Source organism: Cyanistes caeruleus, chromosome 5, assembly GCF_971803275.1.
Source record: "Cyanistes caeruleus chromosome 5, bCyaCae1.hap1.1, whole genome shotgun sequence".
NCBI classification, from domain to species: Eukaryota; Metazoa; Chordata; class Aves; order Passeriformes; family Paridae; genus Cyanistes; species Cyanistes caeruleus.
This window is the reverse complement of record NC_141705.1, coordinates 12,412,176-12,438,356: the sequence shown is the minus strand read 5'-3', so window position 1 is coordinate 12,438,356 and position 26,181 is coordinate 12,412,176. Positions and strand designations below refer to the sequence as shown.

General features: G+C 35.9%; 2 protein-coding genes and 1 long non-coding RNA gene across 11 annotated transcripts in view; 1 reads left to right on the top strand and 2 right to left on the bottom strand.

Moving 5' to 3' along the window:
* Positions 1-26,181, bottom strand: part of JAKMIP1 (janus kinase and microtubule interacting protein 1) — a 142,255-nt gene that overhangs the window by 22,774 nt on the left and 93,300 nt on the right. For 7 of the 8 annotated variants that reach the window (XM_086889228.1, XM_086889233.1, XM_086889231.1 and 4 more), the window contains 9 exons: positions 20,714-20,842; positions 19,361-19,489; positions 17,406-17,489; positions 13,756-13,818; positions 12,463-12,561; positions 9,342-9,443; positions 6,428-6,481; positions 5,416-5,481; positions 2,966-3,034 (listed from right to left, as the gene is read on the bottom strand). In XM_086889228.1, the coding sequence (XP_086745354.1) occupies positions 2,966-3,034; positions 5,416-5,481; positions 6,428-6,481; positions 9,342-9,443; positions 12,463-12,561; positions 13,756-13,818; positions 17,406-17,489; positions 19,361-19,489; positions 20,714-20,842 (795 nt within the window). Of the gene's footprint in view, positions 1-2,965; positions 3,035-5,415; positions 5,482-6,427; positions 6,482-9,341; positions 9,444-12,184; positions 12,562-13,755; positions 13,819-17,405; positions 17,490-19,360; positions 19,490-20,713; positions 20,843-26,181 lie in introns of those variants that run through there. The other variant, XM_086889234.1, reaches the window with a different exon arrangement.
* Positions 209-3,540, top strand: LOC111928203 (uncharacterized). Its single transcript, XR_002863964.2, has 3 exons — positions 209-331; positions 2,775-2,919; positions 3,393-3,540. It is a non-coding gene; the product is annotated as an uncharacterized LOC111928203 (long non-coding RNA).
* Positions 12,185-24,788, bottom strand: LOC147652930 (uncharacterized). 2 transcript variants are annotated; one of them, XR_015286856.1, is made up of 6 exons: positions 24,583-24,779; positions 20,714-20,842; positions 19,361-19,489; positions 17,406-17,489; positions 13,756-13,818; positions 12,185-12,561 (listed from the first exon to the last, which is right to left on the bottom strand). XR_015286856.1 is itself a non-coding variant. In XM_086889237.1 (2 exons), the coding sequence occupies exons 1-2, from the start codon at positions 24,686-24,688 to the stop codon at positions 20,811-20,813; spliced, it is 138 nt and encodes a 45-aa protein (XP_086745363.1). In that variant the 5' UTR covers positions 24,689-24,788; the 3' UTR covers positions 20,729-20,810. The 2 variants fall into 2 exon arrangements, 1 of the variants encoding a protein (XP_086745363.1); XM_086889237.1 differs by lacking the exons at positions 12,185-12,561; positions 13,756-13,818; positions 17,406-17,489; positions 19,361-19,489 and having other exon boundaries at positions 20,729-20,842; positions 24,583-24,788.

The following is a 26,181-nucleotide window of genomic DNA, read 5'->3' as shown; positions in this document are numbered from 1 at the left end:
CTCTGCACCAGTGTACAAACCTGCCTGGACCTGACAGAAGTGCACAGAGCAGCAAAAGGTGAGTGGGGATGTACATGCATGTGGTTCAATAGCTGTAACCTACACAGGGCCAAGAGGGGGCACTTTATGAAAATATCCCATGCAAATATTACCCTTAAGGAAATAATGGGGCAAGCCCTAATTGCTGTTGTTTAATCTGTTCTTCTAGGGAGGAAATGTGAACATGCATGGCAACAGCTGGATTCTGCAGCACCATCCCGTGACCTGTTACTGAAGCTGAAGTAACAACTGGGTCTTCAGCTTGTACAGGCAGAAGGCCAACTTGAAACAGGTGAAGTGATGCCCAGAGAGGTTGAGTGACTAGCTGAAGAGCTGAAGAAGTTTTCAAGATACCTAAGATTTACGGGGATTGTTTACTTTTGTTAAAAATCAAACTCCTCAACTTTCAGAGTTCTTATATATAACCCCACAGACTGGGGTTTCCAAAACATGATGTTTCAACTAAGTTGTGGACATTCAAATGATTGCCTAATTAGTCAGGCCTTTAGAGTGTTTTGAGTCATAGAATCATAGAATGGTTTGGGTTGGAAAGGACCTCAAAGATCATCTTGATCCAACTCCCCCTACCATGGGCAGGGACACCTTTCCCTAGACCAGGTTTGATGACAGTAAAGAATATAAAATAGCTACTTATTAACTTTTCTTTCAAAGCAGGTTTTCACACTCAAAAGAATTAGTAGTAGAACAAAAAGCAGAAAAGCCCTTTGACTGAATTTAGTATTTTCTATCCTTCTTTTTTCTAATCAACAAACTTTTTCATTTCCTCAACATATCGAATAAATGCCAAATTAAATACACGGGATTCTTAAGATCACTGATTGCAGCTTTTTAAATTAATATTTAGTTTTAATATTTTTTTTAATTTTATTTAAAAATTCAAATATTGTTGCTCTGGTTAGATTTACTGGATATGGGAATGCCTCAAAGTCACTTACTTAGCCAAATTTTGCCATCAGACATGAATGTGGACTTCTGACAACTTTTCTGTCAGTTGCCAGTGTAGAACTGGTGACAATAGCAACATATAAGACCAGTATTAGAGTATTCAGAGGAATAAGGTGTTATTTGTTCTCTGTATAATATTTATTATTAATTTATTTTGTAAACATGGAGTTATTTTTATTACCTATTAATGAATATGGAAGGCAAACCCAAAGTTTAAGTCAGACCTTGATCTTGGGGCTGGAATTTGGTTTGGAACAGATGGGCATCTATTGCTACGACAGTCATTTTACAATCTTCTGCTCCAGCATATTCTAAATATGCCACTGGTCCTGAAGGGAAAGGGCCTCCAGCAAGTCCTGTAGGACATATATTTCAGCCCTTTGTGGACATCTCCAGAACTCTGAGTTCAGAATTCTGAGTTCAGAACTCTGGAGAATGTGATATGGTATTAGACACCACATTTATGCAACTGAGTCACACCATGACTACCCAGGTGGCTCATTTTCTTACATGGATGAATTACAGCAACTGCAAAGCTGCTGTACAGGATGAAACACCACCATGCACTGTGAGTGCACAGCAAAGGACAGGCCTGGTCCTGACTTTCTTACAGGTGTCTGACACCACTGAGGTAGACTGACTTGTCTGAGACTATAAAATGGGTCAGAGCTACCACCAGACCCCAGAATAGCAATGCAGCTGCCCCGATCATGTCACTTCTCAAAAGGGATAGTAAAGGCTGCCCACAGAAGGCAAGGGGGAAGGAAACAAGAATAGGACCTCAAACCCCTAACATAGGTTTCAAGGACAACTTAACCAGTGCTCAGTCCTTTTGAAAGTATCATGCTAGAATATAATTTCTCAGCTTATTGAGTTAATCATTATTAGGGATGCAGATTCTCAGACTGCTGTGCTAAACAAATAGATACAAGGTCTATCCATAGTAAGATTTGAAAATATCATAGATAATAAGGGGGAAGATTATATATTAAGTTATAAACCCCCTGTTTTTTGCATTTTTCATTACAATTTCCATTTTTCTTTACAAAAGAATCTAGTATTTGTGGCCACTTTCCCTTCCTCAAACCTTTTTATTTTTCCCTAACTTAAAAATAAAGAAATACTAAATGTGGAAAGTATCTAATCTGTGTTAAAGTACAATTGGTATGACAGGTTACACTCAACAGAGAACAGAGTCTGAGCACTTCTCTTTTTGTTTGTGGCTCAAACACACACTTCTTCAGTGGCCCTGGGCAAATCACTTAACCTCTCTGTCTCATTGTCCCATTCTTTAGGATGAACGAAATGCTGCTTCTTTATCTACCTGTCAAAGGTGTGGTGAGGATTAATCAGTGTTTGGAATGCCATTTAAAGATGTGAAGCACTGCATGCATGGCAAACCAGTAAAACCAAACACTCACTCCTTCTAAAATTGTTCAACATATGGAAAAATAAGGTCAGCTTATTCTTCAAGACAGAACTGCTTTCTGAGAAAACATTCTGTCTTTAGACATGAAGGCTGTGGGGCAAGAAAGGTCATCTGGGTAAGAGGTCTTGACAGCTTGTCCAGAAGCTGAGTACCACAGAGCAAAGAAATACCCTTGCCAATTCAAACATGACCCCAACATTAAAAAGATGATGCTGCTGCCTGACAAATTAATACACAAAGAAAGCACAGAGACAATTTCACACTTTTTGGTTAATGTGCTCTCCAGTTATGCCTTTGTGCCCTAATTTGTATGTATTTTTGCTCTTTTTGTTCTATATAGATTTGAAAGTTCTGTCTCACCCCAAAGAATACAAGCAATAGACTGTTCTAGAAACCACTTGCCTATTTTACCATGAAGCCATCTCTGTCAAGCAGAGAAAGGCAGCAAACCTGCCTGGGATGAAATATAGGCACATTCCCTTGAGGTGAGTTTTAGCTAAATGAGTTTTACTTCTAGCTATTGTTTCTTACCTTCTCATTCTCCAGGTCTAACATCTTCTGTGTCAGTGCAGCTTCTGTCCCCTCTATCTGTTTCAACCACTACAGCCGTGTGAGGAGGAAAAATAGAAAATTATCAGAGATTTTGGAAAAGGTTCTACCAAACATTTTGCAAGTTTGTTGCCAGCACTTCCAGGCATATGCTCCTCCCCTGCTAGTTATTCACTCTGAAGACACACATGAATAAACAGGTTGTGAGAGCACAGGCAGAATGGAGGACTGCAGAGACACACTAAAGACTAACAAGTGGAGGTTGCTTTCCTATAGTAAATTAAATGGGGTTTTCCCCTGTAAAGTTCAAGAAACAAAACAGACTTGGGTCAGGAATGCAGAATCAACCTGATTGTTTCTTACTCAAATGCTTGTTGGCCTGATTTGTGAAACCATTGTCTCATTTCAGGCCTGCATTTTTCCAGAGGGCAATTGAAACAAAAGACAAGGTGAAAAACTCACCTTCATTCTGCACAGTTTGCTGCACTCTTTGTGGGAAGAGGCTCACTTGTAAAACATTGGTAATGTAGAGGGAAAAATAAAACAGACAGACAGATGGAAGCTCTTGTAGTTGCTGTTATGAATTCCTTACCATTATGGTGACATTCAAAACAATCAGAATGAAGAAAGGCCATTGCCTTCCAAAGGTAAAAATTACACATCGTAATAGCTAAATGCATGGATGCAAGTTCTTGCTTAATTACTAACCATCACCAGGATTATGTTAATATTTCCATTTAAGTTAACTGGAATGGATGGGAACGGTCAGTTCTGAATTATTAATTTCATTTCCCTACTGGTCTTCAAGAAGGACCCATGACTAGCTTAGAGACAGCAGATTTGCAGCTGATAATTATTGCTTTCCTCAAATGCCTTGTTTACTAACACTAGACTACTCACATCTACTTTAAGTCTTTTGGTAATCTTTGCACATCAACTCCTTTAATTCTGTGTTTTGGTGAATTTATTAGGCCTCAGACTCAAAGGAATTAATGACCTACTATAATGCAAAATGACTTTTTTCCCCATGATTTACCTAGGAAACTACAAACATGTAAACTGATGAAACTTATGAAATGTGAATTCATTACTTCATCATTTTGAACCTCCCATTATTTAAGAGACTGATGAATAAAATTGGATATTTGTTTTATCTGCTTTGCAGGTTAGCTTTCTACAGAAAAAAACTAACAGGAACACGATATTCCCCAGAGATTCTATTTTCGCGATTATTTTTTCTTCATTTTGAAGGTGACAAGCTGAAGATATTCCTCAGGAAAGCCTCACCACAGATGTTCAGCAAGACTGAGCACTTTGAACCTTTTCAATCAGTAGAAATGGGGAATCCTGAGCATCTCTCATAGCTACCCTCAATCAAGTGAAGGGCTACTTGCAAAAATTAGAGGTCTAATTTTTTTTAAGGTATGCAAATGATATGCAAAACTAAATATTGATTCTGATCTTTCTATGCCTGTTAGCCTTTCATGAACCAAGGGGCACAGGAGATACAAACAGTATTTTTGGGAGTCTATATGTTAGCCTTTAATAGTGGGGTTCTTCCTCTTTCATTTTCTGGATGAGAAGTGCTAAAATCATTACCTTCTAATGCCACAACACAGTGAAAACCATAGGGATTTGAGCTCTTTTCCCCATTTTTATTTTGCTGATAGCAATTACTCATTTAAATTAATGAGTCTTAAATTATCTAATGTAGATTATTTACTTCAAGTTATTTAGATAAGTAGATTATCAAAATTATATCAATTAGAGCAATTATTAAAATTGCTCAAGTTTTAATTTAAAATATCTGATTCTGAATTTCAACAATACATCAGGAAAGATTTAATGGAAACATATGAAAAGGATACACAGAGCTTCTTCAGAGAAATATGCAAGTCTTTCTTAGCTCTAAATGTCACCCCTTTCATATACAGATTATATTCTCTGGAAGCAAAGAACCAGCCATAGAGAAGTGAGTGACCTGATTGATTACTTATCTTGTGCAAACTACTTTTTCTCTATGTACACTAATTTGCAGGGGAAAGGACCACTGACTACTCTGAGCTTTTTCAGTCATCCACAGGAATGAGGCCAAAAGGGACCATGGGCACCTTACAGAGGGCACCTTACAACTGCTCCCACAGCACTGAGGACACCAGCACTTCGGGGAATGAAGTCTCTTGTGTTAAGTTGATTTTTAGTACTCTATGCTAATGGAATATCTCCAAAACATGTTTTTATTTTAAAACTGGGTTTCTTTCTTAAGTTTGGCTTTACTTGTGGCATCACAGTCCCAACATTCATGTGAGGATGAATACATGCTCCAATCCAGATGACCTGAACAGAAAAGCCATGCCTCCCTGGTAAAGTTATGAGGTGTCTGAGAAGACACGGTCAGTTTTTAGCAGAGAAAAGTATTTACTGAATTCTACCTTTTCACAGAGGGAAAGCACAGTCCCAGCTTGGATTATTGCAACCTGCTCTTCATTTCTCAAATTCTAAAATACAAAAAGATGCATTTTAAATTGGATTAAAAATTCATCCTTTAACACAAGCAGTAAGTTTTAACCATGCTTCAAAAAATAAATCAGTTATAACATTTAGGATTATAGACATAACTAAAAATGATCCCATGACTGAAAGTTAAACCAAGGGTGCTTAGTTCTGCTCTATTTCAGCATACCAGCCCCACAACACTTTTTCAACAGATCATTCAATGAGACAGATCACTCAAGGAAAATTAAGTGGTTTCAGTCAGGGATTTTGCCATTTTTTCCCTGTTTTTGCCAGGGTCTTGCAGCAAATGAATCTCACCTTCATGCACTTCAGACTTCCAATTAAAGAAAACAATGCAAAGAGTGCTATAGAAACCTCCACAAGACTTGCAACATAACATGCAAATCTAGAACTTAAAACTAGTATTATAAAGACCTCAATCTGTTAAATCCAGCTATAAACAGGACTCAGCTCTCTGGATGTTTGTGCCCCAAATGTGTGACTAAGATTTTATACTGTATTTAGCAATAAAGAGGAAAAAGGGGAGACAGTTATCCTTGTCTTTCTCCCAGTAAACCCACTCCTGGCAGTGACAGCCTTCACAGCAGAAGATGCTACTATTAGCATTAATGAGGGATAATTCACAACTTGGTCTGGCTTTGACTCCTTGTTTTGCATCACTTCACTTTACCTATTACAATGTCTATTTTCTGTATCATTCAGTCAAGATCAAATCCTATCTTAAAAAAAATAATCTTTTCACTACCATCAGTTTGACCAAAAATTTCATGTTGTAAAAGCCATTCCTAACCACTCATATTCTTCATAAAAATACAGGTGTATATAAATCACCATGTGCACTGTCTTGGGTGTTAGTATCTGCTGTTGGAAAAATGCTTTAAATTAACCATGAAACTGGAGGTATATTTAAAAGTAAAAAAGAGTTACCCCATTATCTCCAAGAATATCTAGCTTCTTCATAAGTTCAGATATATTCACGTCCTGAAAAAGATGTTCAACGCTTATTTTTTATGAAGTAGGTCAGAAACTATTTTTATATGCTACACTTTATGTACCCTTTATTCCCATCTGTGTGTGAAAAGACTTCAAATGTAAATAAGTGAAACACAGTTTTGCATCACAATTACAAAAGTAATTACTGATACTTTAAGACAAAACCAAAAGTCACTCTCCATTATAACAAGCAACCTGGATGTCAGTGCATGAGGGCAGAATGTCTCTGTATCATTCACACTTATCATCCTGCTAATGTGTGTAGAGGAAAGACCAAAACTGATAAACAGGTTTAAAGGATGTAAAGAGAAAGGGTTTAAAAGACTTTTTTTGTTTGTTTCTTTGTTTGGAGTAGAGCATCAACCACGTAAGCTACAGAAGGTAAAAGGGCAGAGAGTGTGAACAAATTGCTAAGGTTTGCTTGGTGGATTACTTTTTATTTTCTTTGTTAAACAAAACCATGGAGTTTCAAATCAGCCTTACAGTGGCAGAAGGGAATGTGCACAGTGGGCTGAACATCCTCCTCAAAACATTTATCAGCTCATAATCATCTTTCTGATTAGAAAGCCGAATTTTTTCTGCCACTCATCTCTCAGATAATAACTGAACAACCCATCCTTATTAAGGCTCAGCCACTGAAATAAAATAAACTACTCCTCTGATTCAAAGAAGAGGAATAAATTCATGGAATCACATAATCATAGAATATGCTGAGCTGGAAGGGATACATCAGGATCACTGAGTCCAACTCCTGGCCCTACACATCATCATCCCCAGGAGTCACACTGTGTGCCTGAAAGCACTGTCCAAACACTTCTTCAACTTTGTCAGGCCTGCTGCTGTGACCACTGTCCTGGGGAGCCTGTTCCAGTGCCCAACCACCCCCCGAGTGAGAACCTTTTCCTGATAAAATTCACATGATGTCTGTAATTAACATTGTGCCAGGATCAATTCCTAGGCCCCAGAACTCTATTTAGTTGTTGGAAAGGGTCATGGAACTGTTTAACCAGAGATAATTGCATTCTCCTGAACCATCCCAAGCTTGGTCTGCAAGTTAACATGGACCAGGAATCTTTTCCACTGACAGCCTGCATGCAGCCATGCCATCTGAAGGCAGCAAGTCTTGAGAGCATGGGAATAGACCAGTCCTTGTTATTCGAAATGCTTAATAAACATACATAAAGCAAAAGAGCCTTGTTAAATGCTGCCACCCTCAACTTCTACTCATATTCAGCAATTAGAAAAGGGCAACATGTCACAGGGCCACATGTGGTGTTCAAGTTTTCCTATCCTGAGAGGTCCTCTCCCTCCCAAAAACTTCAGGGGTGTTCCCAAATGCTACATGAGCTATTTAACTCTGCACATCACTAACTCTGGGATGGTGCAGATCCTAATACACTTGTGTTTGGATCAATGTTAAAAAAAAACCTATTGATTATGATCAGCATTGGCAATGCTGAACAGAAACTTCTTTAGCCAACAAGTTACACTAGTGAAGAAGGGAATTTATTAAGTCATGCAAGTTCTTGCATCTATTGAGCCAGAAATAATCGTTCTAATAATTTATTTCCATATGATGACTGAAGGAAGAATCAGAAACCAAATCAGATTTTGCATCATTCTGGAATCTACATTGCTACTGATGGCTAATAATTTTGAAAAGCATTGAAAACAGATAAAAGGTCAACTATTTCAGTCTGTCCATATTAGATGACTGCCTCACCTTCCAGGTAAGTGAACTGAAAGGCAGATTGAAAAGAATTCACCTGTTAAGGCATATCACAGATGACAGTGGAAAAAAATGGGAATTATGTATTCTGGTACACTGTACCTGCTATGGCCAACATGCAGATTAGAATAACAGGTAAGCTAAAAGTGGGTCTGGCTCTGTTTGTAGGTGATATGCTAACTGAGGACTCTTGGTGTGCTTTGGGAGATGAGTATCCAACCAAATCTGTAGGTAAAAAGCAGCTTTTAACTCTTTTCTTTCAGACTACTCAGCTTCCTAAAAATATGCAGGGACGATTTCTGTTTATTTCCTCTAGAGATCATACTGTGCTTATTAAAGCACTGAACAGCAACAAGCCTCCTGTAAGAGGATTTGTAAACACAACTAAAACTTCGACCATAAAACACTAGTGGGTGGCACTGAGATTATGCTTTAGTTACTTGTACAAGTTACCCTGGCCTGCTGTGCAACATTACTGGCAACACAAGTCTGAATTCTATCTTAAGTGAGCCAGCATGCAAATCAAGTTGCATAAATACCCTGTTCATGGGTCAACAGGAGTGAAAAGAATAATTCTTGCTTCTTTATATCTGAAGGTAATCAAGGGAGATTCTGATGTTTATCTTGTTCTGAAAGAGTTGCACCTATCTGAATGAGTTCTGGGTCAGGCACCTCATGCTTCAAGGTCCTGGCAAATAACTTAAGCATATTCATTCAACAAATAAAAGCCTTCACTAACTTGAGTGTAAAATAAGGACTGAATGTTATATTTCTGAACTCAGATCAAGACATTTAATATCATGAACCATGTTCTGTAGCAAGCCTACAATTCAAGACAGTGAATCACATCAATATCCATATTCTTCCCTAGACCATATGTAAATTATCTTGATTGACCAGCCTTCAGTTTCACTGAGGAACTCCTGACATGACAAGATCATATTCTTATGAAACTATTTTCCCAGTTAAAGCTACTTTTTCTTTTTTCTTTTTTCTTTTTTTTTTTTTTTATTTTTAATTTTCTTCCCTGGTAAGTGTCAAACCATTTGTTTGGATAGCAGACTGGTCATTCAAGAAAGGCTCCTAGCCATCCAGCTGTTTCTAGTGCTCTGCATATACCTTTATTCCTTCCTGATGGCAGAACAGTTGAAGTGCACTTCCATTGTTTTCAGGGAAGGTGGTTATATGAAGATTAAATGCTGGTGACCTTCGCTCTCTCTCCTGAGGAAAGATTTGTTTAAAAACAACATTTGTGATTATATGTTAACATTTATTCCCCATCTTTACAAGAGATACTTGTATATGAAAAAGGCAGATTCCCGCTCTCATTCCAAATGATCCTATTTTCTCTTACTTTTACCATATTTGAAGCATTTTGGCTAAATACAAACATAGTGTTAGCTTCCAGCTAATTCCATGCACACAGTTTCTGCAAAGCTACCTGACACTCCCCAGCTGCAGAACCCTTGCCACACTGACCCTAAGTGACTGGAGCCCTTAAATACTCTGCAGGTTTTTATGTTGATTATAACCTTATTTAACTATTGCTTTCTTTCATGGAACAATAAAACAATTTAGAAAGAATCTGCAGGGGAAAAAAAAATTGAACTCCATCATTAAATAGTATTATTGAAGATTTTCTCACTAAAATTAAATCTGTGTGTCTGTACCCTGTTTATTCTACAGTCTGCCTTTTCCTATTAGAGCATTTAAAATCCCCATTCATATTCATCCCACAAGCCAGGAAGTCAGAATATGTTGAAAGGCAGCACTATTCTACAGTTAAAATGTTCTTTGTGCCAAAATAAAAATTATAAGTTCCCATTAATCTAAAGCTATAGTATATCTAAAACTTAACTAGTCCATGTACATGACTTCCATGCATTTCTTCAAAATACCAACCTATTATTTCTTCAGAAGGCAGAAATAACATAAAGTAATTAACAAGCATTTTTACCTAAACTAAATTTTAATGTGCCTACGAAAAATGACTGGACTGAAGGCTCTGGGTAACAAAGGCATTGGGTCATACTCTGAATTCTCTCTGGCTGTGAGAACATGGGCAAGAAACACCAGATTTCACCTCTATATTACAAGGGGACACTCTGACACCATGAGCTTCATTTTATCAGAGAGACCACCACTACAAATATTTTAGTTCCTATGAAAATCCAGGTATTACTCCATTTCCTAAATCACAAATGAGGTGTTCTAATTGATATGGCAGGCAGACTGCATCTGTTCACTTAAGCAAGTTACAAAGCATGGCAAATCTTGTTCATTAATTAGGTTAAACCTAATTTGAAACTAGTGTAGACAGAAAAATCTCCATAGTCTATGCAATTTTCCCTCTCAGAGGTTTTGTTTTAAATAATATTTACATCAACAGTCTAATTCTGAAATGGGCTTAAATAATGATTTAGCTGTTGTAAACCAAAACCAGAACTTTAATTCTTACCCAAATTCAGTTATTATTTTAGATATTGTTAAAAATTCATCAGTTGCTATTGCATTCAACTCACCTAAACTTGCTTGCTTTAATTGATAAATAAATGATTATGTTTTATATTTTACCTAATTTTAATCTGAAATAATTTAACTACTCTAAAAAATACTGCCCTGACTACCAGAAGAATTGATGGTTTTCCTAAAGCATTGCATTGTCAGTCACATTTGTGACTACATGCTTGTCTACTAAGGAAAAAAATCTTTTCGTGCAATCACACAGAAATACTTCCATTGTTATTCTGTGAAAGAAGTTTCCCAAGCTTTGGCACATGACAAAACCTTACTTGACATACTGAGCTGCTTTTGATGCGATTCTTCCATTTGAAAAATACATTCATGAAGGATGTATTGAAGAATATTTTTTCATTCCTTGAGAAATATTTTTTTGGACAGTTTTACTTCTAAGAACAACCACACTTTAGGAAGCAATTTCTAGTGCAACAGCCAATTCAAATTCTAAATTGTTCTCTATTTTACCTTACAGTCCTTTAATGAAATATAAAGATATGTATTAGAAAGCATTTATATTTTTCTGTACTGAAATTCCAATAACCTAAATTCATAATTTTGAGTATAATGGGCTATGACATCAAAACATATGGTTGATAAAGGATGAAAAAAAAGATTAAGAAATGTCAGACAAAAAGAACGTCCACATAACATGAAGACATGACATTTTCATCTTTATCAGAGAAGTTACACATGCCGAGATTTTTGGTGAAACGTGCTGGGTGATAAAAATGGAGGAGTGACAATGACAGGTTTCTCAGAGAGTTTATTCTAAGCAGTGTTAAGAATGCTGGTGAACTTTGAAACTGAACAATGTGTCATCAGGCAGTAAAACCATGTGATAACTGTGCATCACACACAGATACTTTACTGTTACTAAATTCAACATGAGCCTAATTTGTGAGGGGATGAGAACCGCTGCTTTTAATTCTAGTCACAGGCTGCATGTTCAAAGTGTTAATAACAAATAATTTTGCTTATTTCATTTATGCAAAATATAGAATTTGTTTCCTATAGGCAACATATTAGTTGAACATACAGAAGTTGTATTTCTGCTTTACCCCTTTGGCATTGCCAGAAGTTCGGGGTTTTTTTACATTTTTCATTGACTGAAACCAATTATTTCCAGTCCATGACCACTCTAAACCATGAGAAAATGGATTTAAGGTAAGAGGAATTCTTTGGAAGCTGCTATCAAAATGTGTTCTTTTTAAGATAAATTTACTTCACATGAATGTTGTCAATCTTAAATCAGCATGATTTAAAGCAATTATACAATTGATGTGATGGATGTGTCAGATCTTTAGTCAGATCACTGCATGCAAGATGTGAGAAGGTGTGTTAATTTAATCAGTGCCAGCCAAGGCTGTAGTATACATACCAAGTGATTTTACATGCAGGAAAGGAGCAGTTATGGAAATGAAACAAATAAAAAAGGCAAAATATTGCAAAACAAAATATTTTATTAGATGAAAACCAAACTATATGCAATTTATATTAGCTATATTACATCTTTATAAACATTAGTGAGCATTCTCTCCAAAACATATTAAGGCAGTGGCATCAATTTCATTATCCCAAGATACAACATTTAAAAAATAGATACCTAAGTGACTTCCCTTAAACATGCACCAGACATCAGTAATCTTTACAGGAATTTCAGCTTGGGTTCAAACATAATTTCTGCTCCATTTGAGAGTTTGCAACAGAGAGAATCTCTTACTTCAAGCTCTAGCACTCTGAATTCTAACAGCTCATTCTGGTCTTTTGCATCTTGCATCTCATTCTTCAGCTGATGCTCTTCTTGTTCCATTCTGTAAATCTGTGAGACAAAGACAACATGGTAACAGCCTGTTAGCACTAGAAAAGACACTGCACAGAGTTACAAGCCAGGGGTTTAGACAAAACTGTTAATTATTTCAATTTTTCATTACACATCAGGCTGTGCCTTAGAGATAAAAAGAAACATCAGAAAGTATTGCTGAGAACTATCAGCAGAAAATGGTCAATGTTCTCTTGGAGTAATAATCTGGCAGTAGCACAAAAGTGATACGAATAGAATATTGCATCTAAGTAAGTTAAACGGTAAAAGTTTTCTTTTAAAATCCATCAAATGAAACTGAATTACATTAACATTTGGGTAGACTGTTCTCATTGTCTTTGCCTAATTAGATATCTAGTTTTTACAGTATATGAAAGACAATAATGGAGTGGTTTTAATGACTGCTTTTTAATTTGCCAGAATTTTGCCTTGGGGTACTAACAATGACAAAATAGAAATTCAATACTGGCTACTAATTACTCCAACTAAGAGCTTTGGTCTGCTGTCTAGTTTAACTGGGTGCTCTTTTTCTTTGTACAAAACTAAACAGAAGTGTAACATCTGGCATAATGTACTTCAACATTTACAGTGCCCGTGTAAGTTACCAAAAAAATTAAACCTGGCTGTAGCTACTTTTAATCATGATTTTTTATTTGGTTATCTTATTTGTACAGTATTAAGCTACTAATTAACAAATTTAGTTCTTTGTCTTCCTGAGCTGACTAGCCAGCTTTCCTACCACTATCAACAAAGAACAATGCAGATGCTCAGTTCTGAGTATCTCAGCCAGTTAATATAATGAGCCTTAAATCAATCAGTATTACTTAATGTATGGAAACACTATAAAAAAGTTGAAAAGAGAAGGCAATTTTGTTAGTGACTAATAATAATAATAATAATAATAATAATAATAATAATAATCGTCATCATCTTTGTGTAACTGTGTATTTTGTTGGACATTAGAAACCTCAGCCAGCTGGGGATGTACTGGTGGCTATCCATGTAACTCCACAATAAAGAGCAGCTTCGATTCCTGAAGAATATAAAGGTATATTGGTACTTTAATCAGAGACTTTTATTTAAATTTCTGTTTCTGGTGATAAATAAAGCAATTTCATGCTTATTTGATAGTACTTAGTGCACTCAATTTCTTTTGTGACAAAGGGCAACAATGCTGAAAATATTACCACATACCTTCTCTAGCAACTCCTGGTTAGTTCTAATTAACAGCTGCTTTTCTTCTACCCATTTTGAATCCTGCGAGGAAGAAGAGGATTGAAAATACATATGTTTTGTTAAGCAAGATGAATGACTACAATAATTAGATTTCAGGCATCATTTTACATTCAAGTATAAAATGGTCACTCATTGAAAATGAAGCGATCATAAATATTTCAAGGATGTACAGCATTTTATATTACAGTGAAAATAAAAGTTCTTTCCTTTCCTGCAGCAGTCTTTTGTTTCCTAGTATGTTCCAGCTAGCATGTACTTTAAAATATTTACATGTAGCAATTGTGGGTCACCACAGTTATATACTTCAAGTAATTTTTAAAATATTTCTTTTCTCAGCTGAACTCAAAACTACTGCTTTCTATTGCAAACGTTTGGAAACTTTCTTGCAAAATCATCCCGTTTTATGTAGCTCAATACAAATCCAAAGAGAGAACTGGAAGGAAATTATGTAGTTACCCCAAAAAGAAAGCTTCAGCAATACAAAGTTAATTATCCTCTGCTAAAAATCTGAGAATCTGGCTAATACACAGAGCTTGTGACAAGAAATTTAAGGCTGTCGGGGAAGTGGTGCAAGACATTGGATACTCCATTTGAAACTGTATTTCTAATTAATTGCTTTTTTCACCAAAACACTTCTTTTCTTTTATGTTTACCCATGGCTTCAAAAGGCCTCCTCAAATATCCTGTTAAACAACCAAGCTACAAAAACTCATGGCCAGCCCTAGCTGAACATTCAGATTTAATGGCTTGTAACAGCCAAACTTGCTCTTGTTTCTCCTGTAGAGAAAACTATTTACATAACCTTGCTCATTTTGCTCTAAAAAGTTTATTAAAACTATATCCAACACTTAATATGTCATATGAACTCTAGATCAAATTATCTTCTAGGTTCAAGGGATGATTTATTTAAAATCATGACTTTACTAAAGTATTAAGGATGATACATTCTTTTTCAGGGAGATATTTGCACACTGATGTTGCTCAAGGAATCAGTGAAATCTGGATATCTCACCCCATCAAATATCCTTGAAATGTCAATCTGAAGTATTATGATATTACATTCAGTCAAATTAGCATTTTTTTAAACATTTAGTTTTTCTACTTACTGTGTACTACAATTTCATACCGTACTGCTCTCTCTCCCTTTTTCCACTCATACAAAAAAATGCATTTCATTTAATAAATAAGCTCTTCATGGTTGTGATATTATAAGAATAACCTACTTAGTACTGAAAGGCATTACACTTGTCCAGAATTTCTGAGGCAAATGAAAGAAATGTTGAAAATAGTAGTAGCATTTTACTAAGCTCAAGGAATGAAGAGTTGCATGCACAGACTTAGGGTGGATATCCCAGTGCATGGATATGATAAACATACCCACATGGTAAGGTTCAACAGCTGTATCAGACCTGCAGCTTCAACTACTCCAGTTCACACAAGTAGAAAAAACAGATCAATCTGCTCTATTGATAATAAATTTCTGCATCTTTCTTGATGGAACTACACTTTCTGAGAAAACCTGAACCCTTGTATTTACACACCAGATCACTGAGACAGTTGAGCATTCATCCATGTGGCACATTGCATACACCAATACTTTTAGATTTATTATTTACCATTATTAATATGTTGTAAGAATTTCTTCAATAATATAAAATTTTTTATGCATGCATCTCAGTGTACCATGCAGAAATGGATTATTAGTTTTGTGTTACTTCTGGGGGAATACTGGCAGGTCCAGCCAGAAGAGAGATTAAGAAAAGCCATTGACAGTTACTTTGAAATTACACATAAATTATTATAAACCAAGCTTCACATAATTTTTTAACAATAAGCTTCTAATCTCATGCTCTGAAATTGACTTTAGGAAATTTTCTGGAATAATACACTTGGATCTTTGATCTTTAGATTCATTATTTCCTTTATGAACACACTTTAGGAGCTGGCTCCCTGAATGAACATTCCACAATTATTATTAAATCATCATCACTACCATGACCATCTAAATGACAAAGTAATAATAAAATATTCTTTTGAAAAAATCACATAGTGCACAAAGAATTCAGTTTATCATCACAACCATTTATTTTGTTGACTGTAAACACTAACAGGTCAGGCAAACCAAGCAGGTGCTAGAGCTCCCAGGAAGACATTGTGATCCCCTCTGTGGAAAGCTAATGCTGAGTGTACAAACCAGCCCACTAGAAACAACATCACAGTGCTCCTTGTCACATCCCTGTTCACCTTCTCAGGATTACTAAGAGATACAAAGTTGAAAGCGTGGCTCTGAATCTCAAAGTGACAACTCATTAAATTCTAATTTTCAGATATAACTTTTTGACATAATGCTCTTGCAGAAAAATCACAGAAGTAATTCCTTACATGGGTATCCAAATTAATTTATCTTATTTACATACAAAATACTTACATTATACACTGTACAGTCAACAATCTTATTAATGTTTTCAACTACACAGCAATTAGCCCACATCTTTCTCATCAACAAACCAAAACAGCAGCAGTAGATGCTTGAGAGGTCTTTGGTTTCATTTATTCTTCCACAAGTTCAGTGGGCCATCATTTTTAGATTGATAACATATTCTCAATTTTTAGTAATGTTGTAATTCACTATGCAAATTGCAATTTGTGTGGAAGGTGGCATACATTCTTTTTGTCCTTAATTTGAATATAGTCCCCAAACCTTTGTATTGATGCAGAATCTTACAGAAAATTTTTCTTACAAAGAATAAACCATAAAAATAGTGTTATCATTCATTTAGCATTATATGTAGGTTGTGTTAACTGCTACAGGATCATCAGTCTTTGAAATGTATATCTATAGCTAGCTCTATCTTATTACTATAAGCTACCTTTAATCTTAAATTCTTATTTGAAACAATAAAGCATAAAATAATATCTCCCCAATTTCTACTGTGTATTCTAACAGTCACACAACTGAACAACTTGCAAATGCATGCTCATAACTCTTAATCAGACTTCCTGAGGGCCCTAGACAATATTAAATATGCATCAGTAGACACATCTTTGGTCAGTATTTACATATATTATATATACTGAAGCATAAGGCCTGATTTTACTTTGTGTGATGGTTTGGGAATCTGAAAGCAACTGGGCCCTCTGAGGCTTTAAACCCAGGAGAGTAACACCACAAGTAGCTTCCAGCAACCTGACAGGCTCAGTGTTCATAACTCTAGTGTGTCTGGGTTTTTTTTAAATTTTTCTCTGGTACATATAAAAAATATTCCCCAGTAGAAATATAGATTATTTATTTTATTAGAATTTATAAGAAATACTAACAAAAGGGAAAAGAGAAAGCCCTTCACCAAATGACAACGGGAACGCAATGTGCATGTATGTGTGGTTATTTTGACATTATGCTTTAGGGTATTATGTGTCAGAAAATGTGTCTGTAATGACATTTTCTTAGACTGCAAAATCCTTTCCTTTATTTAAGCATTCTAATGCTGCAGTAGCAATTAAGCTGCATCATTCACACCAACACACCAGTAAGCAACGAAGATGGCAAGGGCACCACTGCACGCAACGGAGAACATGATGTGGTAGAGGACATTAATAGAGCCTTTTACCTGTCCTTTCTCGATTAGAGCTTTCTCCAGGTCCTCAATTTTTGCCTGACACCTGAGAAGATCAGCTTGCAGTTGTTCACGAGTCTGGGGGGTGGGAGGGAGAGAGGGATAAATCAAAAGTAAATATATTTTCTCCTACTTGCGGGCTGCCTCATCAGCTTTTAATGTTTTTCTTTACAATAGTTGCTTTTGTGTTTCTGCTACAAAATATTTGAAGCTGTCAGTTTAATAAGATTTTCCTTTCCTAGCTTAAAAAGACGTTAACATCCCATATTCAGTGCCAAAGTTCTTAGTAGGGGAAGAAAAAAATAAATATAGAAATGAAAGAGCTCCAACAATCTACCCATAAGCTTTAGTAACTTAGGGCAATTGGGAAAAAAGGGACAGGGGAGAAAGAGAATTGCATTAAGTACTTAAAAAGGCCTTTAGGTAAATGAAATATATTGACCAAAACCAATTTACATATCCCATAAAGAGCATATACTGGTCAGTTTCCTCATTTACACAATTATTAGACTCACCCCTACACAACAGTAGGCAATACCCCCTAAGTCCAGTAATGCCCTAAAGGGGACTGGATCATACAAGGTACTAAACAAAACAGGATATAAAACAAAGTATGTTTCTGGAGACCCTCAGCCACTGAAGCTCCTTGAGCTACCACAAGTGTTTTTTCCACTCTACTTCAGGTATTTTCCAACCCAAGCAGTTTAAATATTCCTACAGGGATTTTCTTCCACATTTTTGGGTCCTTGCTTACCTTAAGCATCATCTAAAAGTAATAGGAAATGTTCATCCCACCAAAATAAACCATGCAAAAAGCTACTTTCTGACTCACTCAAGAGATGGATTTGCAGGGATGTGCCAAAAAAACCAAACTGCCATTAAAAAGAAATAGCAACAATTTCCAAGTCTAGAAAAAGTACAATCTGTAAATTCCTGCAAAATAAAATTTTAAAACGCCCATGAAGGCAGAGCAAATATATAATGTCCTTTCATAACTGGCAAATAGATGACTGTCCCTGAAATCCCTTTTTAATAGTAGATGGAGTTATGCCCCCCATCCCAATTCTATCTTGAGAAATGATCTTCAAAGTCTTCATAGCTTTCCTTGGCTAAGTGTCCTACTTAAAAAGAGAGTCTCAAAACTGACTAGGCTTTTCTAAGATGCTAAGAACTCTTAGCAAATAAAGCCATAAAATAGTAATTCTACCATTTTAAGAACTGTATTTCACAGGAAAAAATAAAAAATAAGTGTAGGGTGGTTGAGTACTTTCCCACCAGTAGTTTTTAAACACATTAAAATCACTGTCCTTCTGCATTCTTAGCAACACACTGCAGTGGCACAGTACAGTGAAGGCCACAAGTAGCAAGGCAGTAAAATGTAATAATTCCCAGTATTTAATATGTTTCTCCATTTTTGGGGTTTGGGGAAGTTGTGGAGGAAAGAAGGTCAGGGTTTTTTTAACTGGAGACTCGTGTTCCACTTGGTGTCCATAGGAGCCCCCACTTCCTGTTGTGCAAAACTGCTTTCCAGTGAGCCAGAACCAATATTTGGGTCAGATTTTTGATTCAGATTTGGGTCAGATTTTTCATATAGTCATATGATGGAAGTGCCAAAGTACTTGTAAAAGCCAAGTTACAACCAGTACTCTATCCTGTGATTCATTTAAAATCCATCATGTCGCTATCCAAACTGCAGGTTCAAATGGGTTATCATTCTCACAGCATAGAAATCTTTAATATATTACACATGCTAGAATAAAGTATAATCACCTCTTTGCTCTGATTGCACCATATGAATCTAAAGTATCACCTTATTTATGATACCCTCTAATCCTCAAGAACATTGGGCTTTGCATTTCACTGACCTGCAAAAATACCTTCTGCTATTACAAATTGTTTCAGCTTTTTCTATTATTTCAGAGTTAAAAGAATTTCAGTTTAGAAATTACCCTTGCTTCTCTCTCTGCATCCAGGGTTCCACCAACTTGTTCTTGGAGCAATGCATATGCTCTTTGCAAAGCTTGATACTCTCTTGTTAGCTGGCAAAACCTGAGCTCAGCTTCTTCTTTAGGTGTGCTCTTAATGAAGAGGAGGAAAAAAGTGGGTTTGTATAAATATATATAATAATGGGTTTGTCTGCATAGAAGACAGATTTGCAAATGTAACAAACAACACAACTCATACTCAGTCTCAAAGTTTAATAAAGGTATAAAATCCTGAAACAAGCGGAAATGAAAGGAAGGGGGGATGAAGAGTAACTGCATCTACCACAACATAAGGACAGTGTGAGTTGCCATGTAAGACAGCAACGTACAGAAATGGGAAAACTGTCTGGGGAAAGATGAGAGGATAGAGTTTTGTGAAACACTGTCTTCAGCAACTCCAGAGCCACAGGGGCTTCAGAAGGTATTTGCTCTATTTTTCATGCAGTCCATCCTTCCCTCCTTACACTTTTTCTCTACAATGCCAGGGTAAATCTCACTGACACAGAAGTTACATTTCAAAAACCATGACATATTCTTAAACTTATTCTTTTATTATGAAGTATTTTCAAAGTCTTTATTTTCCTTGAGCTTTTAGCCACTAACTTTAACACTTATAAGGTCTTTCCTGCACAGCTGAGGACAAAAAATGTCCTTCGCTTTAATTAATTTTTGCTCCAGGAACTTGAGTTCTAAGGAAAAGAGATTATAATATTATTAGATATTAAACCTAGGAAAAAAGGAAGCTTCTCCTGACTGAGAAGTATTAGGCAGAAGTTAGTGAACAAGAAAGAAAGATGAAAAAGAGCATCTAATTCGTGCTTTGTGCTCACACACGCGATCTTCCAAAGTAGGCCAGCAGCACTGTATATCACAGAGCTGAGACAAAACATGTCACTGGGTATTTACTACCTATGATCATTTAAGCCTTCATGAATTGCAAAGGCCTCTCTGAGTATTGTGAGCAAAGAAAGAAAATCCCAATTGTATCAAAACAGTCAAATAAATTATAAGGTTGAAAGGCAAACTATTGTCTAGTAAGTACTGACTTTTGGCAAAGCAATGTGCCTATTCATTTTCTTTTGACTAATAAGAAAGATTTTGAGGAAAAAAAAGTAGTTCTCAGCCCAATATCTGCCAAATCTATCAGGCAGAGTATTATCTTATTAATTTTATTGCAAAGTGAGTATGTTACCAGACTTGGAAAAAAACGCAAAGGAATTATCTTCCAAATCTTTCACAGTTCATGTGGTACAATAGCTGAAAGTTTGTATTTATACTTCAAGAAGTAGAAAGAAGAATGAATCAGTTACCACTTACATCCTCCAAATCTTCTTCTGGTGTTGCTGGTGTCCTGTCTGTTTTATCTGTGTTGTATGAAGTTACAGAAGAAGTTTCTGAATCAACAGATTCTTCATCAAATCCAAAAAATGTCTCCACAACATGCCTCTGAAAAATTAGGTTTTTTTAGTTACTAGTAAAACAGATGAAAAGCCCCAATGACCCAGTAAGCAGTGACCAAGGTCTTCTCTAATGATTGCTTTAGTATTTAAGAAGCAATAAAGGTTCCAGTGCAAACTCTTGTTCTCTGATTAAGTTAAGTTACTTGTTCAACATCACTTGTGGAAGAACCTCCAAAAACAGAACTGAACATAGAACAGAGATGAGGTAAATACCAAAAAAAAAATGCTTTGGCAAAACTGTAACACCTAATTACCAAAATCACACAAGTCCTTACAAGATTCACAGCAGAGAAATCCAATATCTATTCCGAAAAAAGTAAGCCAGTGCAGTGCAACATATAAGATTTGCAACCAAAAGGGAAAAAAAGTAATTGGAGAAAAATAGTATCTAGTGGAAATGAGTACAATATCAGTAGTGAAAAATGTGATTTTTTATATAAACATAGTCATAGAAAGCAGCAAATTTCCATGGAAATTCAACTGTTAACTAGAAAAAAGAGGTTCTTAATTGTTATTAATAAATAGAAAGCATAACATCTTAGACCACACAAGTATTTTAATAATCCAACACAATTTCAGAGAAGGAAGAAAACTGAGAATATTTTTTTAGAGGGTGTTGCTGAAAAATGGACTCAGGTTATGAAGCAGCCTAGACAGAGAAGGTAGTGGAGAGAGGTGGCTGTAAGAAGATCAAGATCTCTATGTTTTACCACTGCTTAAAACTGAAGCACAAATCTTGATGTCACAGTTTGCTGTTTGGGTTTTTTTTCAAATATCTATCAGAGGTTGTCTATGAGAAGATAATAGCTGGTTCATTAAATAACTGTAAGGATTAAAAAAGTTTCAGTTGTTATTAATTCCAAACATCATGAATCCTACATTTCAGCAAAGCCAAATCACCTGAGTGGAATTGTAATCTATCAGTTTAATTCAAGATACTGAAAAGGTTTTGACTATAATGCCCTATCTCAGGATGATTTCCAAACATTTACCTTTCCCTGCAGTTTTCCAGACTGACCTAACCTTCCAGATTTTTCTAGTACATCTATATAGGTATGGTCTTCTCTTTCCCACAAAGCCCCATAGTGCTCACTACATTCTTTTGGTTCAGCACAGCTCTCATCAGCAGTCAAACTACTCTGTCTTGATTTAAGGAGTACCAAAAAAATCAAGCTTTTAGGTGTGACTTTTTGCCTGCATGCACGACACCAGGTACTCCATTTACAGTCTGCAGCCCTGGTCACCACGGCCAGCCAGGTCACAACCTCATCACTCACAAGCTTAACAAGTCCATAATAGTTTCACAGTACAGCTAATTCCACTCAAACTGCCAAAGACAGCTCCAAGGTCATGTCCTCAATCATACAACTGCTTTACTTAAGATGAGCCCTTCAAACAGTACTGAAGATTCTTCTTTCAGAACTCAAAAAGCCGTATCTTTTCCAAACAGACTATGTTTATCCACATTTGTGCAAATAAATATTATGCAGCACAAAAGGCAAAGAGCTTCTGAACAACCTTGAGAAACAACTTTCCTTTTGCAAACTACTAGGCCACTACTTTGTGAATTCATAAGATCACAGTTATAGTGCTAAAGGGATTGAAAGACATTACTCTTTCCTCACTTCTTCAGGAAGCACTGTGATTTTTTACCAGACAGAGCTGTGTTCTGGGTGCTTAAGACAAATAGTTCCCTGGGATAATTTAATCCTTTTCCAGTATTCACCAGTTCACCTTTCTGCCCTACTTAACAAAACAAAGGACACAAGGAATAGGTTTAAGCTCCATTCTAAAAATACAAAGACATATCCAGAAAGCTAATGTATTTACTCACAATTGAATTACAAGCATTTCAGACTTCTCTTTCATAAGCACAAAGGTTTACCACAGAAAATAAGGGCTGATTAGTCCTTGGGAGATGGCTCATCAAGCTTTTCTCCCCCACTGAATACTTTGTTGCAGCTTACAACCATGTAACAATAATACTACAAATTAATATTAGAAGTTGAAAATAGAGCTAAAGAAATGATGGTACTACAAGTTGTAAGGAAGACAAATTCACAAGCTGAGTAGCCAGCTCAACTCACTTTCCTGACTCCAAACTGATCTGCAGATACAATTTCATAAACAAGAAGGTACAGTTTATGGGAGGTAAAGAAGATGGTGGCAGGTAAACAAAGTGTCAAGTCTCAACCTTGAAAAGGCTGGCATCTTCTAAAAGATGGAGAACAAATTTCCAATTTATTATCATATGGCACAGAGGTCACAGCACCACGAGGGTCAGCAGCAGCTTAGAAGTGACAATAAAACCTACCATACCTATGGGATTTTTTCGCTACATCTCTGCTGTACAGTCACTTTTAGGTAACTCAGGCCAAATACTTGTCTTCCTTTAACCCTGCATGCACACACCCACCCAGGCCATTTCAAGAAATTAAAATAAATTAGCAAAACAACAGCAATTTTGATTTTAAATACGGGTATATTGACAGGAGAAAATATTTAAAGCAATGCCATTATTGTGAAAATATTACCTGCATTTAAACATCTGACTTGTAGCAAAAGTAGGGAAGAAAAATATGCATATATCAATAAAGAAACCACTTGATTATTAAATGTGAGGGAATTCTGAAAAAAAGATTAGTACTTCCCATCACACTAAAAAAACCCATCACTTAAAGAAGAGTTTAAAGTCTAAAACTATTAAGGGCTATAAAGACTGCCTGTAATATTTGGAGTTAAATGTGACTATTTATTTTCAAGACTCCTTCCTCTTTAGAAATGCTGTATATTTATAATTTTGTGAAGCAGATACATTCCATACCAAGAGATAAGGTATTTAATTATTGTATATTAACTCCACATGTGTGAGTTGCTTCATGACATAATTTCAAAATAGCCAGTTTTACTGTTGTCATCTAGTATCTGAAACAACCAACTACAAAAACTAATTCACAGCAAAACCAAACAAATTAATTCGCACGGGAACAGCTGTAAAGAGAGAAAAAAGTAAAAAACAAATACTCAAAAAGACATGTGAGTCATAAAGTTGTTGATAAACGCTGTAATAAATAATAAAGCATCAATAAGTAGATCAACTCCAAGGGAGATTCCACACATGGCTCAAAAGCTGAACAACAATGGTTTCTGAAATGTACACAGAAATGTGCAATACTCACTGGACTTTTGTAACAATATAAACTATATTTATTCAAGTTTCATTCAAACTTTTTTTACAAATAGGAACATTCTCAATTAACATGTTAGAGATTCCATTATACTTAGTTGTGCATTTCTTATTTCTAAATCACAACTTCTTAACTGAGAAAATAGTCATGTAAATTGCTGAAAAATTCTGATTTGAATTCTCATTTCCTGACTACTGCCATGCATTTAATAGCAAGTATTTTTCATGTGGATTTATAGTGATGTTTTCACATAATTTTAAATTAAAATTATGCATTAGGTCTTTATGACTCAAGTATTAATGCTTCTACTGAAGTATGGTGCTCAGTAAACATCAAAGTTTAGAATACTATAAATCAATAGTGACACATAAACTACATTATATGCAGATTTCAATATAATCTGAATTCTCTGTTGCTAAAGTAGTTTCATTTTACATTTAAGTATCTCATTTTAAGGGACTTAATCAAACATGATGAAAATGATCCAAGGTATATTTCCTTGTAATGCAATCAGATGTGCTCATCAGTAACTTCTTACCTTCATGCTTATATGTCATTTCTTGGCAGCCAGAAAAATACAGGCACACCAAAGCACAGAGGCAGAGAAAAAAAGAAAAATATAAAACAAGAAAGATGAACTCCATCACACCAGTGTGCAGACTTTCCACTACTGCAAACACAGTTCATTTATTAAAGTTTAAAAAAAGGCAAAATCCGTAGAGTCCTGCAGCTACCAAATAAGCTGGGTAAATGTCTTACTTTCAAATTAATGACTCTATCCATCATCCATTCCACATGTCAAAAATAAACAAAATATTAAAAATACTGCTTCTGAAGTTTCCTGGTTATTTAACAACAAGAACTGAAAAATAAAAATCTTTAAAAAGCACCTTGGAAAAAATCAGGTAACTGACTATATAGAGTCACTACTTCTCTCCTCTAAAGACCTTGCAAGCACAGAGGTTATAAAGATCATCCCACTTTGCTGCTTCTTTCCTCAGGGAGCCCAAACCAGTTGCTGGCATCATTCCATTGACTCCCCTATGCTCCTTGGGAATTAAAAGAATACTCAGTGAGAGCTAGAGTAGCAACAGTAACCTAGTGCGCCTACAGAGCTCCAGAAATAACACTGATATCTAATTGCAAAGCCAAAAAATACAACATTTTCAAAAGCTTCTCAGCTGAACTGATGTTCAGGGCTGTAAAGGCTACTGGCAGGTCATTCACACAAGATGTCTCAAAGATGGAGAAAAGCATTCCAAGGATTCTGTTCCAGATAAGACAAACAACTGCCAGGAAAATACTCATTAGAAAACAAACCACAGTCTCATTAGAGAACCACAGACTCATTAGAAAACAACCACGGACTCTCTGCAGTCAGACCATCCCAGGAATGAAGGAAGCTGGAGTCTAAAAGCACCCATTTAGGAAAATCTGCAACAGATGAGTGTACATCTTCACCCTGTGCACCAAGTTCCTGGTTATTAGAACAAAAAAGGAATCATTCTATATCTTCCAGAATGAGCTTATCTGACCACTTTCATGAAATCTCATTCTCATGTGTTATTTCCTCCCTCACTTTGTCACAAGGAATGGGATACATTTGGAAATAGATACAACCCCACCAGTCAAACTTGTTAACTAACTGTGTTAATGCTAATTTTACATTTAACAAATCTTAGACAAGCAAAGGCAAAGACTTAGATCAGCAATTTCTTTTTCTGAATGTTTGGTTATGACAGGTTAACACATACTTTCACTACTATTCCATACAGGTTATATCATCTGTATGAGATGAAAATCTTGCACAGATAATAGCCAGACATACACTTATGCTGTGCATGTCTATACAAAAAACAACTCATCTTAGTTGTCTTCATAGGCTGTGGAGAAAAACAGGCAATTTTAGGACAAAACTCGTATGCCCTATTTAGATATCTACTTCCAACCACTTAATGTTGCCCCTTTGTCCAGAGCAAGATGTCTGTATCTCATGTCCATTACTGACATCTAACCAACATTTGCAACACTCAGTTAAATAAATTCTACAATTTTCTGGGATCCTGATACAAGCTGTAAAAACAGAGATGATGAAGATGGTAAAATCCCAACTCATCTGAATAAGCACACAGCCACT

What these genes read in the sequence shown, in the direction of transcription:
- LOC147652930 (XM_086889237.1), bottom strand. Translation starts at nt 24,688, where the DNA reads ATGGAGTTCATCTTTCTTGTTTTATATTTTTCTTTTTTTCTCTGCCTC. An exon ending in AATGACATATAAGCATGAAG is followed by an intron (nt 20,843 to 24,582) that starts GTAAGAAGTTAC and finishes CTAATTTTTCAG; the next exon opens with AGGCATGTTGTGGAGACATT.